The sequence below is a fragment of the Paralichthys olivaceus genome, chromosome 5 (genome assembly GCF_024713975.1).
Source record: "Paralichthys olivaceus isolate ysfri-2021 chromosome 5, ASM2471397v2, whole genome shotgun sequence".
NCBI classification, from domain to species: Eukaryota; Metazoa; Chordata; class Actinopteri; order Pleuronectiformes; family Paralichthyidae; genus Paralichthys; species Paralichthys olivaceus.
Genome location: NC_091097.1, coordinates 4,685,287 through 4,699,787, shown reverse-complemented (window position 1 = coordinate 4,699,787; position 14,501 = coordinate 4,685,287). Strand labels below are relative to the sequence as shown.

The 14,501-nt window shown below is 43.0% G+C and overlaps 1 protein-coding gene across 1 annotated transcript; it reads left to right on the top strand.

Moving 5' to 3' along the window:
- Window positions 1-10,974: 10,974 nt before the first annotated feature.
- nog1 (noggin 1) lies at window positions 10,975-12,415 on the top strand. The gene has a single exon (XM_020094545.2). It carries the CDS (start codon window positions 11,360-11,362, stop codon window positions 12,026-12,028), a length of 669 nt encoding a protein of 222 aa, XP_019950104.2. The 5' UTR covers window positions 10,975-11,359; the 3' UTR covers window positions 12,029-12,415.
- The last annotated feature ends 2,086 nt before the right edge of the window (window positions 12,416-14,501 follow it).

Below are 14,501 nucleotides of genomic sequence, written 5' to 3'. Positions count from 1 at the left end.
AAAACCCAAAGATGTTTAGGTTACAGGGGTTTATTGTACGGAGGAAAAACAGCGACACGAGAAAGTGGAATCTGCATTTTTTTAAATGAAAGAAACTCAAACAAGCAATCTTAACAAAACAGTCGGTAATTAACTTTTATGGACTGACTATATATCTGCTTTCAGACCTGCACTGAAGTCTGAACACTTTCCTGAATTGGTTCCAGTGAGCCCATGTGAGAACACAGCAACATTGCCAGTGATTCAGTGGCGTGTTGATGATGTTTTTAACGCGAGAAGGACGGGAAAGGTGGAAGAATAGAAATATCCCAAGGATGAAAAAGAGGAGCCATACATGTACTAATATTTCAACTTGAGTTTTGGTGATAAGGGCTGATGAAGACATTCTCAAACAAGTTGCAGGGTCTGCACCTCTCATCTCCTGCACCTTCGCCCAAGGTGCCACCTGAATGTGGAGGAAATGTTCCCGTTGTTGTGAACGTGTCTGACCCGGACAATCTCCTGCTACCCTCCTGAAAGCTTTTGATTATCTAAAAATTGATGGTCCTTCACAAACCCATTTTCGAACACCAGCATGGAATCATTCCTGCATTGTAGCTGGACTCACAGTGTCAAGTGACAGAGTCTGTCAGCCATCGCTGATGGACCACTGGCTTGTGACATTGACCGCCTGTTTGTCTAATTCCACTGTTTCACCCCCTGGTTGCTCCTGGACACGCTGAAGCCACGTGGAGGCTCGACGATGGTCTCGCCCCAATTTGCTGCTGCCGGAGCTGTGGAGGTGAACTGGGAAGCGCCTGGGTGGCAGGGCAGCACACAGGGCCTCCCTGGCTGGCGCCTGTAATTTTACCTTCCCATTCATCAGCCAGAGATATTAATAATAACAGCACATCTGGATTCACTTTACTGTCTCGTGTTAACCCTTTCCACTGCAGCGCTGACTGCTGCTGCAGCGGCGAGCCAGTCTCAATCCCTAAACCCCCTCCCCCCTCTCGACTCAAATCCCATTGCTCTTGCCGTCAGTCTTCATTACTCCGTCTCATCTCGTGCTGCGGTGGGGTTTTTTTTTTCAGGCGCGCAGAGAGCGCACCTGAAAAACTTCTTGAGCGCTCAATCTGACGCTTTGGGGCATTTCGAGTGTTTTTCAGGAGTTTAAGATTATGTAGGTATATAAATTTATATCATAGCTATGTTTTGTACTTCAGCCATTATTACCATCTTAACAAATATGCTGATAAAATCAGTCGATATGAGCCTTTCCCAGGCATCAGTATCTGTGTTTGCTGATATGAAAAGTTTGATTTACAGGATAAATAATGCAGAAAAGATTTGCATTTATGTTCATATTTTGTATATAAATAAATTGTTTATTTAAACATCTAAATTCAGTTTATTTGATTGTATTATTTGTTTCCTTTCATTTATAAGTTTCATATTTTTATGATGAAACTGAAAAATATCAAGCTTTATTGAAATTTCTTTGTCATAAGAATTCAATGAAGACATCATAGGAATGATAACAATTTTTTTTTTATATATCTATTGGGATCAGAAATGTTTTAAGCTCATATTGGTATTGGCGTCAGGCCCTTAAAATCAGCTTTGAACCTGTTGAGGTCAGTTTGCTTCTGATTTAAGTTCTTGTTGGATCTTAGGAAAGCATCTGAATCCCTGTCCCCTGACACTTCGAGTTGGAGGTGAGAAACATTGCAGGATATAAACTCCTCTGTTAAGCACTTGCATCATTCTTTAGACTTTAAACTGCTCTCACCACTTTTCCTGAGTTCAACCAATGACACAGAATGAATAACTTTCTATAGAGAATACTAACTGTGCGTTCACATGGTCTTCAGAAGGTCCCATTTCCTGAGTTGTGGATATGTTGTTAGAATGTGGGGAAAAAAACATGGACTCAAAATTTGTTGTGGTGTAAGACACAACGTTTGACAAGTTCACGTTAATTTGTGAATTAGCGATAACGCCAGCAACTCAAGGTAGTCGAGTTGTTGTTCCAGCTTGAGATGGCTTTCACGTGAATATTCCCAGTCAGGAACTCATTGTTCTGGCACCATGTGAGTGCACATTAACTGTTTCTGTTAAAGCACATCACATGATCATTTACACACACCGGGATTGGACCGCAACGCCCACAGAAATAGATCGCTCGAATAACTGCTCCCCTGCTGTTCTAGCAGCATAGAAAACAAGGTCAGCGATGCTTTTCGTCACATGATGAGGTGTGATGAATCAGGGGAGGATACGTCGAGACTCGGAGGGACCAATCAGGAAATGAACGTTGGCATCTGCGTCATTGTTTCCAAAAATGTGTCCAGACTAAGAGACGACCCAAAAAGTTTTCAAACTAAAACGGTGCCAGCAGCATTTTTCAAAAGTCTCCATCTTAGTGGCTGTCAAACTCAAGCGTTTGAGAGTAGACGCCAAGCGTAAATGCAGTTTGAGTGAGTCTAAAAGGTAATAGTGTTGATGACAACAGGCTTTTCACTGCGCCTTCAGTTGTGAGGCTGTTCAATCCAGGTTTACAATGTTTTGCTTTCAGATGAGGTCAGACAACGTACTGTAGTTTGTTTCAAGTATACTGAACCGTGACTGGCCCTTTCCAATGTGTCCTTTGAGGCTGCCTGTGAAGGTTCTCATCCTCAGCTAATTCAGTGATGAAAGAACCAATTAGCTGTGCCGTCCGTTTCATTTTTATCACCGTGCCAAATAATCCGACAGTGAGAGCTGCACTTTGTTTCATGTCTACATGAGACGGTGGGGAGTTTAAAAAGTCAGACATTGGCCTGGCTGTGTGCCGCCGCTGCTCCACGAGTGTCCGTAGACACCTCTGCGTGGAGGCAGCGTAAATCACCCCGTCGTGCTCGTCTATAGGTGGAGCCGGGGCCCTGCCACTGGCTGCCACGCTTGGCCCCGTGCCTGTCGCCCGCCGAGACTCCCACTGGTGGCAACAGGTGACAGAGGTCTGCTGTGTGTGGAGCTGACAGCCCCCCTCACAACGCATAGAAACACTTGCTTCATTACCAGACCCCCTCCCCGACTCTGAGCTGTGGAGCGAGAGACAGGGAGACAGACAGAAGGAGAGAGAGAGAGAGGGAGGCTTTACTACTTTTCTGTGGCACTAAACATGAGTTTGAGGCAAAAAGCTCAGTGTGCATCACTCATCTGCTCATGAGTCAACACTCATGATGTCACACGCTGCCTTGCCAGCCTCACACACAACTATACTGTATTACCAATTTTCGTATAAAAGGCCTTATTTATTAAAAAAAGGGGAGAGTCGGCTCTTTTTCCATGCAGTGGACTGAGCCGTACCTCCCAGAGAGCCCTGACTGTTAAACCATCGTGCCACAAACAACCTGCTAAAAACACTTAGAGTATTTCTCCCATACAGAAATAAACACTGGCCAATTAGTGTTCTTATTTTTGGAACTATTTTAGCTGCCAGAGGAGTTGAAAATATAACCAACCAGACTGAGCATGACACGGGAGGACTGCAATTTCAGTCCTTGGCGTCTCCGTATGGACACCCAGGACCTGGTAGAGCTATCAAGCCGTACATCGGCCCAGAGGGTAGTTTATGTCTCTGAAATGTATCCTTGCCGTGGAACAATACCACCACTATTATCCAGCACAGAGAGAGATGAATTCACATGAGGACAGGCCATCTTGATTTATGAAGTGTGAACTAGGAGCTGAGAGTTGGAGACCAAGGTGGGGTCGGTGGGGGTGCTGCATGGCACAAACAGCCGTCTGTGTTGTAGGGGCTATAGACACCGCGACCTCCCGTCATCCTCACCACCACCACCACCACCCACCCGCCCACCGCTGCGCTCTCACTCCTGGCTCATTCGCTCATTCACAGGAGCATCTGGCACGGCCGCAGCTCTGGTGATCTGTAAAAGTCCGGCCAGATCGCCATGTGGACGTTGAAATGCCCTAAATGCCCCGCTGGCTGCAGGGGACCCCTGCTGTGTGTCTGTGTTGGTTGTCAGACTTCATTTATATCACATGACGGGTTGGTGGACATTGAATCATCCATCACTGTTCAAGTATTTACTTGGATTCCAGTAAAATAAAGGCTGATCTGAAACTGCTGACCTGGACTCCCAGTCCAAGTGAGAGTGAATGCTGTGAGGTTGTGTAGTCAATGTTTTAGTTTTCTTGACCAGAGCAAGCTGAAGAGAATCATGTTGAATCAAAGCCGACTGTAGTTGATGCTGTAATGGAGTTCACGTCTACGATAAAATAAGTTGACACTGATAATAAACTCAAATTGTTACATGCAGCACTGTTGCTCTCACACATCATTCACACACTGCTTGACATAGCTACCGGAGTACACAGGAGGACCTGGGGATCAACCCACCGACCTTCTGGTTAGTTGACGACCCGCTATACCTCCTGCGCTGCAGCCACCCAAACATGGAACTGTTGGGTTTCTCTATGATTGTGCGAGGTCTCAACCTTACTATGTAAAGTGCCTTGAGATGATCGTTGTTATGATTTGATGCAAAACTAGAATTTTTAACCAAAACACTTTCAGGACGTCACGTTTCACTTTCAGAAATGATCAGTAGATCCCATTTATAAGTTCCCTGGCCTCCTCTATAGTCAGGAACACAAACAGATATTGTGTTTTGTTGCATTCACAGTCACTCAACACTTTGAGTGACTGTGCAGAAAGTTAACACCGTCTCGTGGCATTTCTGTTTCAGGCATCTGAAAATTGCAATTCAGCACTTTCTGAGGAAAATGCACAGAACTAGCCTTCGTGCAGTCGTCTGCTATATCGGTCTCAAGGGCTCATTACCCAAGGGTCTCCACGAGAACGTGGTGGCAACACTATAGTTAGGGTGCTCCGTCTTCCTGTCTGGTGAATAAGTGGGCTGCTCCAGAGAGAGAGTCTGGAAGATGATCCCTCGTCCTGGAGGGTCAGTTTTTATGACCACTGGACGAAGTGTGTTGACATAAGAGGGGACTATAGGCTATATAAAATTAAATGTGCTATGTTTTCTACAATTGACTCCTTCTACCTTAGGCCATGAACTCATCAATCACCTGCATGACAATTGAAAACGCATTGCTTTCTGCTAAGACTGGAGCTCATCTTGGTCTGAACCACTGTAAATAAAAATGGACGACATGACTGCTCCCAGACGTGAAGCCAAATCATCTATATCACCCCCTGGTGGCTGGCTGGAGTAGAGGTCATAAACCCCACCTCCTCCAGAGTAGATGAGACATGGACCAAGCTAAAAGGTCAAAGCACACATCAAATACATTATCAAGTGTTCATGTTTCTGATGAGTTTAGTTTTAATCAGTTATGTCATGTCATGATTGACAGCTGAGACTGACTCGTGATTGGTTGAACACCAAGATCACTACTACGCAGAATCCAAATGACATCACTGGCACAAGATGGCAGCCTTCGTATCCTGGATGTAACGGCTTTACTTTTGGACAACATTGTCCATTGTGATTTCTTGTTATTTTCATTACAGCCAAATAATATATATATAAATGTAATATAATCTTTGTTAAACCTTTAATTTAGATAGACTGTGAAGTGTTTTTTTTAAATTTATTTTTTAATAAAATCCAAAACATTGGAAAAGTTCTTAGCAGGAAGGCAAATTGGTGCAAGCACTGAGCCGAACGCTCTGAGGGGGTGCAAGGGAAAGAGTAGTACAGTACAGTTCAGGAGTAACGAGCCAAAACATTAAAAAGACTTGTTTCAATGCCACATTACATTGTGTAACAGTGGCTTTTTAAATCTCATCAACCACATGATTGCTCAAGGACTTTATTTTGAAAATGAGAAGAGAATGATCGGGTTTTCCTCCTGCTTCTCCTGAAGAATCTCTAATTAACAAGGAGGAGCACTTTCATATTTTCATGTATAAGATACTGATGATGTGTTTACCTGTGTGCCCAAATAAATCTCCATCCTCTGAGCGATCACCGAGCTCTGCGTTCTGAGTTGTGGTTTCTTGACTTTGTTTGGATGCAGATTTTCTCTCTGTGAGATTTTATGGAGGAATGGAAGGAACACACACTCCCACTGGGATTTAAGTGCTTTGAGTATTGACTCTGAATCCTGTTGGGAAAAAACGACCCACATGAGCTAAATATAGTCCTTGTTAAAAGCTGCAGATATTTATGAGTGTTCTCAACCACCTGAAGGTAACGAAGGATTTAACATGAAGGTTTCATTTGAATGGTTTATTATCTGACTCATTTATCACACAAGTAAAGGAACCTTTACAATGGATTTGTTGTGGCTATAGAAATCTTCAGATTATCAGCTGCAAAACTGAAGCCAATTTGATTTTCAGGTTGGTGCAAAAGACTGAAAATAACCATTAAAAGTTAGCTTTTTATCAGTATTGAGGAAAAAGTCCTTATAAGCTCAAAAAATACAAAAATATTGCGACTTGCATTGATGCAAAACTGCTCTCCGACTCACGGTCAGTGGTCAGAAGTAGCAATTAATTTTAATTAAGCTCTCAGCAGGAGTGATTATTGTGATTGTGTGTCCTTGGCTTGCAGAGGAACGGGGAGGGGGGGGTGCTAAACAAACTAGCAAATTGCACACCTCCCCAAGTGCCAGAGTAAACAGAATAGCACCCACTTCATGTCTGTGTGTATTCAGCTTGGCAGCGCGGTCTCAATTAGCACCAGGTGTGAAACAACGTAGCGATGGAGATAAAGCACGTGAAAGGTGCTTTGTGTTTTCTGACGCTGTAGCTGCTTCTTGTCACGGTGATAACCTCCTGCATGGAGCCGCTGCCGAGGAGACGTCGAGCCTCGAGAGCCTGCTTGGATGATTTAGGACCAAAAGAGAAGTGTCTTAATATCTCTGGACTTTTGCGGTTAGCTCTTGCATGGATGAAGGCTATCAGGGTCCTTTCTGTTGTGTGTGTGTGTGTTTCTACCTGAGCGTGCCTTTTCTTGGTACCAGCGCTGATGGTGTCTGCCAAGAGAGAAGCCTGCTTTTTCTCACTAAACGAGAAATCAGCAGGGAAGGCCACAATGACCTGTGCACGGCTCAAGCAAGGAGATTCATTTTGAGTGCATATCCTTAAGCGCGGGTTTTAATGTCTTCAGCAACCAGACCCTGCGAAATAAGGTCATTATGTCAGGCAGTTTATTAGCCAAAGAGAATTGTTTGGTGAACTTAAGAATAAAAATAAAAGATCTCCTCAATTAAACAGGCGTCTGTCTCTACTAGCCCGTCTTTTCAAGGAGGAATATATCACTATCAAAATGTTCCTGTGGTAAAACAGTAGGAAGGGATTAGAAGAAACGAAAACAACTCTGCGTTAAATGAGCCTGGCAATCCTGATGACCCTTAATGAGAACCATACTTGGACTTAACCCACGCAGCCACATCAGAGATGAAATATTCCAGCGTGTGAAATATGATTTCTGAAAAGGAAAAACATGCCAATTTGATTTTCAAACTTCCTGTAAGCGTGTGACCGCTTCATTTGAGTTGTCAAAAACAAAATATTCTTTAATTATGCATTAAAAATCGATAGTTTGTTATTATGCATTAAAACTCTATATTATTTACTATGCATTCAAATGTGCATGATTTTGAATGTATTAAACGCATTTACATTTTTGAAGGCGAACGTACATTCATTTTATATGTGTCGTTCCCTCTGAAGCATGAATGCACCACTGGAATGAACCTATCTGTCAAGTGCTTTTTTGGGGGGGTAGCAAGTTTATGATAGGTGCTGGTCAGATGAAAAATACAAGGGTGACATTTTCCAGACTTTTCACCATCATTCGACCGTAAACTAAATGAGTCGTGTGCTCAAGTGCTTGTGTGAATTAGCTCATTCAAAATGAAACAGAGATGCATTTATCTAAAGCGAATGGTTTATGGCTGATGTAGCAGCTGGCTAAGTTCTTCCATTAAATTATTTTTCAAAGAATGATTCTCTGAGCATGAGTTTAGACAGGTTTGCAAATTGTGATACTTTCCATTGCCGCCGCTTAGCGAGCGTTGTTTATTTGGGAGCTAATTTGGCTGGCTTTATTGAGAGGCGCGCTGCAGTGGCACCGCTACAGGCAGAAATACTGTCCCACTCGAGCTGGACACAAGCGGTAAATACACTGCAAAAAGTGCATACTGGCCGTTTCATCCCTTATTCAGACTTATTGGACTTTTCCAAGTCAATGATTCTGCTTATCGGGTGTAAATGATTTTGCTTGTTTCCTGTGCAGGATGTCTCCAGCCATCTTTGATAAAGACGTTTATTCTTCTATATTATCAAAAGAAAAAAAAAATAAATGAAGAAATTTGTGAGCAAGCTAGAGAGAAGATAAATTCCATCTCACCTTTAACACCCATTTTACTTTTTTTTCCATTTCCACCCATGATATCGCCTTTTCTGACTGACTTTGTTTCTGCTCTTTTATTTGAGGCCTTATGATATTTACACTGAGTGAAAATATTCAAACCCAGGACTGACACGTTCCATCTGGCAGCTGCTTATTAAGGCCTCAAAGAAAAATGAGATGTGTGACTAAATGGAATAATTAGGATCAGACATTTGTGCAGATTTTTCTTTATTTGAACGCTAAACAACCCGGAGTGACTGTGCTCTCCTCCTCATCACATATAGACTGATATTGTCCAGAAGTAGCTGAGAATTGAAGGAATTTTGCAGTGACGCTTTGTTCAGAAGGTACATGGACCACGGTATGTTCTGAATGTCAGAATATGAATGGTACATTTTTATGATCATCAGAGTTTGTTGTTTATTTGCAAACTGGATCATGACACAGAGGAAAGTCGAGAACTCTGAAAATCCCCTGTGTCTGTCGTGAAAACGTTTACACGGCCTCTGAACCAAATGAAGCGTGTTTCTAGATCTTAATTATTGTTTCTACCAGTGGTAAACACACACACACACACACACACACACACACACACACAATTTACTTCAGTAAAAGTAGTTACCAATGTGAGAGTAATCCATTACAAACAGGAGTCCCGCATTCAAAAAAGTAAAAGTAAGAAATATGTACTTAATGTAAAAGTAATCATGGGCACTGTTAGTATAACTGTGTATTAATAAAGTAATAATAATGATTTATATTAATATAACAGCTTTTAAAACACTTTTTAAAGCTGTAAGTTAAAAAGGAAAATAGGAAACACTTAAAAGCAAAAAATCATAAACAATGTAAAAGCAAGAGGAACAAAAATTAACAAAATAAAATAAAACATTTGTTAAAAAAGATGATAAGATTAGAACTACAAGAAAGCACACATATAAAAATATGTCTTTAAAGGTCCAGTGTGTAAGATTTAGGTGAAAGGGAACTATTTAGAAATTTAATGTAGAATAATCCTCATTATGTTTTCACTAGATTGTTTCGTCTAAATTGTAGTTTTCTTTACCCCAGAAAAGACCCTTTATATTTAAATACTTTATATTTACATCGAGGGGACCCTCTGTACGGAGGCTGCCATGTTTTTAACATTAGTCCAGACTGGACAAACTAAACACCTTTTGAGTTTTTATGACAACTAAAGGCTACCACAGGTTCTTCTTCATGTTTGGAAGGAGAGAGTGAGGTGAGGGGTGTTCAGCTGCAACATGTAACTTCAACACTGGATATCACAAAATCTACACACTGTACCTTTAAGTTATGTTTAAAAGAGGATAAGGATCTCATCAGATGGATCTCTTCAGGGAGATGTGAGTGGGAGCCCTGACTTTGGATTGGTTAGGGCCTTCACTGAAGACCTCAGCTTACAACCAGGCACATACAGTGTCCAAAGATCTAAAATGTACTTAGGTGCAGGTCCAGAGCCAAACCTTAAAAGTCAACAATAAAATGCTAAAATTAATTGTAGAATTTACTGGAAGCCAGCGAAGAGAAGCTTAAATTAGAATAATATATTACGCTCTCTTTTAGCAGATTTGGTGAGAAGTCCAGCTGCTGCGTGTTGGAGGAGCTGTAATTCATGTAGACTCTGGCAATGATAATAATCACAGTAATTAAAGTAAAACCAAACATTCAAATTGGTTCAGGCAATATAAACACCTATCAATGCACCACATGTGATGGGAGAGCAAGAAGTAAAACAAGGACAGATTTCGGTTAAGAGGCAAAACCACCAGTACATAAAACCAACGATTAAAATCTGATTGGGGAGGAATGGATAAGAGGTTATGTTTGGCAGACTGATCCAAACCAGTGTGCTTTGAGTTGATATTTGAACTGTCCAATATAGAGTCTAGCAGGGAGGCGTGAGGTGTTAGAGGGTTTCAGAGTCGTGGTACAGGGCAGCTGAAGGCCCTGACACCCATAGTCCTGAGATTAAATGTGGGGAGGAGCAGCTGAAGACGAGCGCAGGGCACCGGACAGGGCTCAGGGATGGAGACGGTCCAACAGGTATATGGAGGTTATGTTTATTTTTTAAGGTTGAACAGTAGCAGTTCGTGATGTAGTCTTTGTTGAAGCCAGTGTATGAGGCTTTGTGTGATGTGAGGATTTGATGAGCCTAGCAGCGGTCTTGGATGATTCAGAATGATTATTTTTGACTTCATTGTCTTTACTGTTGCTTTGAGCAGCACTTGCATGTTGTAGCAGGTTAAACGAAGGAATTCAATGACTGTGTCATCATAAGCTCCAGAGGATTCAAATGGAAATCCTTAAATCAACTAAATCAAAAAATTTAGCGACTTTTGATGTAAAATTCCTTGTTACTGTAAAATTTGACTCTTAAGTGTTTGGGAATGTACAGGGAAGGATTCATCAGCAACATCCCAAGAGAATAAAAGAAAAAACACCCTTCACCAGTCATGTCCTCTGCGAGACTGATTTAAGGAAGACTGAAAAACCGACAGGGGGCGTCTCCTCTCCCTGCACACCCCCGTCCCCTCACTCCCCCCCCCCCCGCCTCCAGTACGATGGAAGAAGGAGGTTGGGGAGGGGGGGATCTCCTCCTAGACAACAAACCCACATTCAAAGAGAGGCACACGAATTACATCACGGTCCGTGTGGAGGATATAACGGAGGTCGCGGGTGACGCTCGGCGCTTTTCTGCAACAGGAGGCACCAGAGGCATCATGCCGGGACCGCGCGCACGGAGCCCGAGGAGACATCTGAGCTTTGCCACGAAGTTCGTCACGAAAACTCGGTTCCCCTGATGCTGCTTTTTTATTTCTGTCACGGATTTTCATCATGGGAATTGGCGATTTTTAAAAAGACGCTCAAGACTCAGGTTTGGATACGCGTAATTGCGCACAAGACAGTGGCCCCTTGAGCATCTCCGTGTGCGCACTGAACTCGCCGCTGGACCGTCCGAAATGGATCAACCTCAGCAGTGCGTGGCCATGTATCTGCTGGTGCTGTCTCTCGGACTGCTCATGGACAGCGGGGTTTGTCAGCACTACTACCTCCTCCGCCCCATCCCGAGCGACAGTCTGCCGCTGGTGGAACTAAAAGAGGACCCGGACCCCGTCTTCGACCCCAAGGAGAGGGACCTGAACGAGACCGAGCTGAAGAGCGTCCTGGGGGACTTTGACAGCCACTTTCTGTCCGTTTCGCCGCCCGTGGGAGACAAATACACCGGGAACGAGGAGCTCGACGACTTGGACGCCCAAAAGCCCACCGGGGTGCTGCCGAAGGAGATCCGAGCGATGGATTTCGACGTACAGTTCGGCAAGAAGCAGAAGCCGAGTAAGAAACTGAAGCGGCGGCTGCAGCAGTGGCTGTGGGCGTACTCGTTCTGCCCGGTGGTCTACACCTGGACCGACCTGGGGAACAGGTTCTGGCCCCGGTTCGTGCGCGTGGGCAGCTGCCTCAGCAAGAGGTCGTGCTCGGTGCCGGAGGGGATGGTGTGCAAACCCGCGAACTCGACCCACCTGACGATACTGAGGTGGAGATGCGTGCAGAGGAAGGGGGGGCTGAAGTGCGCGTGGATACCGGTGCAGTACCCCATCATCACAGACTGCAAATGCTCCTGTTCCAGCTAAACGACATAAATTATAAGCTCAACATTTCTTTTTGTGATTTCCCTCTCACGCACCACCGAGTGTAGGAATGTATTTTCTGTATATGCGGTTGCCACGCAGTTATGTATAACTCCCTGTACAAAGTCAGTATTATTTGTAACCAGAGTCTACTTTATTTGTGGAGAATATTGGTTATATATTTTGTATTTATGGAGATGTGGCGCGTAGAGCCACGTAAGGACTTATGCTGTTTTCCATGTTTGGATGAAGCAGATCAACCTCAGAGTTAAACGTGGAATCATTGATACATAGTCGTGTATCTGTGACTTGTTTTATCCTGTAAATTAATGAAATTTGCTATTTATTCTTTATATTCGTACAATAAAACGACACTGAAATGATTTTAAATGCTTTTCTTTTTTCCTTCATTTGATCACCAGTCTGAGCGACACTGTAACTATAGTGACAGAAGATAGTTTGATGATGAACTTCTGGTTGGGATACTGGTTTTATTACAACCTAACATCAACATGTGGTGACCCCCCCCCCCCCCCCCCCCCCCCCCCCCTATCCAAAGTTAATCAGCCCCATCTTATCACTGTGAGGCTGTCAGTCATACATTAGACCCATTACAAGCTGATAAAAGGAAGCAGTGCAGATTCACCAACTGTGGGAATCAGCAGCTGCCTCCTTCACCAACCCCTCCTCTCCATCTGCAGCCCAGGAGGAGCTGAGCGGAGGAGAAGGATGACTCCAGTGGAGGAAGCAGCGGCTGATGCTCCACGTTTCTGAAACCCACCACATCAGTGACTTTGAATCTCTGCAGCAGCAGAAAACAATATTTTGTAATGAATCCCACGTCGACCAGGTTGTTTCATGAAAAATGCAGCTATAGTTACACTTATAGAGGAAAGTAATTGATTGAAGGACAGATGAATAAACACTTCATTTCCGGTAAAGTAATTAGAACTTTTTCATCACAACATTTATTTAATAGCTTTATTACAACAAGTTGTTTTGTCGATTAATATTTTAGATCCAAAACTTGAACTTAAAAAACAATATTATTGATTTTGATCAGTGTTGGAAGAAAATGTATTACAATAATGAAATTAATAGAAATAGTCCTGCATTTCAATTTTAATAAAAGTACCAAAGCGTCACCAGTATCAAAATAAAAGTACTCATTAAGACCCCCCCCCTAAGTGATATATTGTTATTGAATTATCATACTGACGCATTAACATGTACAACCAGCTCTATAACTTCTGTGTTTTTGGTTCAGCCACTAAATGCAGCTGTCAAATAAATGTAGTTGAAGCATAAAATGTTAAATACAAGTACCTCGTGTAATATACATGAGTAGTATACTTAGTTGGTTTCCACCACTGATTAAAGTAACCGACATTCTGCACAGAAGCTCCACGTCCTCCAGCTGCAACGTTACAATGCTTCTAATAAAGCTAATGCATGATCACGACATAAAACTATAATGCAAAATACTACACATCTGTTTTGCATATAAATTTGTGCATTATATTCATACTTTCATACTGTTATGTAAGTCAATGTTTGAAGCACTGCTAGTTTAACTTTGAGTGTCCATCAAACATCAGTGAATACTTCACATATCGGGATCCTACCGGCTTTTTCTTCTCGCTTCACTATGACCATACAACCGTTTCTACTGTGTCTAACTTTCATTGTGCAAATATTGATCAACGTTTTAAACTCTTCAACACCCCCCCCCTCGAGATCAGTGCGTCATATTCCGTTCCAGCTTGTGATAAAAGCTGCATGAAGCTGTATTTTTAGAATGCTGCAGCATCATTTAAAAAACACAAATGTTATAAATGTCTTTTTATAAATGCATGACATCATCAGCATTTTGATATTTTTGAAAAACCTTGGGATCTTCTCCTGACTATTAAGTTCCGTGAGTTTGAACACAGTGTGCTAAACAACACGAGTCTGTAATGACGGAGCCAACAGTCGGTCTGGGAATTTACAACCACGCTTTTCAATGAATCACTTTCTCTAATCATGTAGGTATAGCCACTTCTCTCACACTGACTGAGACCCCCCCCCCCCCCCCCTCCGCTCAGCCTCAGCTGGGTAGACTGTGGGGCACCAGAAAGCCTGTGTTTTGTTTTACTTGTGTTTAGTCCATAATGATGCTCCTTAGCCCCAGAGCCAGCCCTGCACGTACACATGCAGCAGACAAATCCCTGTGCTTGTCACCGGAGAGCAAAACGCACACGGGCGAAGATCTGCAACAATACGGCTTAAACAAACACAATGAGAAGCCTTTTGATGTATGTGCGTGTTGGATCCTTCAGCAGTGATCCTCTTGTCTTTTACATGATACCGTTTGTCCTGTTGCATAAAGCTCACAACGGTCCGGGCTGCACAGTCGACAAGCTCTGTGGTTATCCGCCTATTTCAGGTTTTGTGTGTCATCCTGGGGCGTTAAAGCTCCCAGAAGGATTAGAGT

Bases quoted from the DNA above. Each gene is read 5' to 3' on its own strand.
- nog1 (XM_020094545.2), top strand. From the start codon at position 11,360: ATGGATCAACCTCAGCAGTGCGTGGCCATGTATCTGCTGGTGCTGTCT.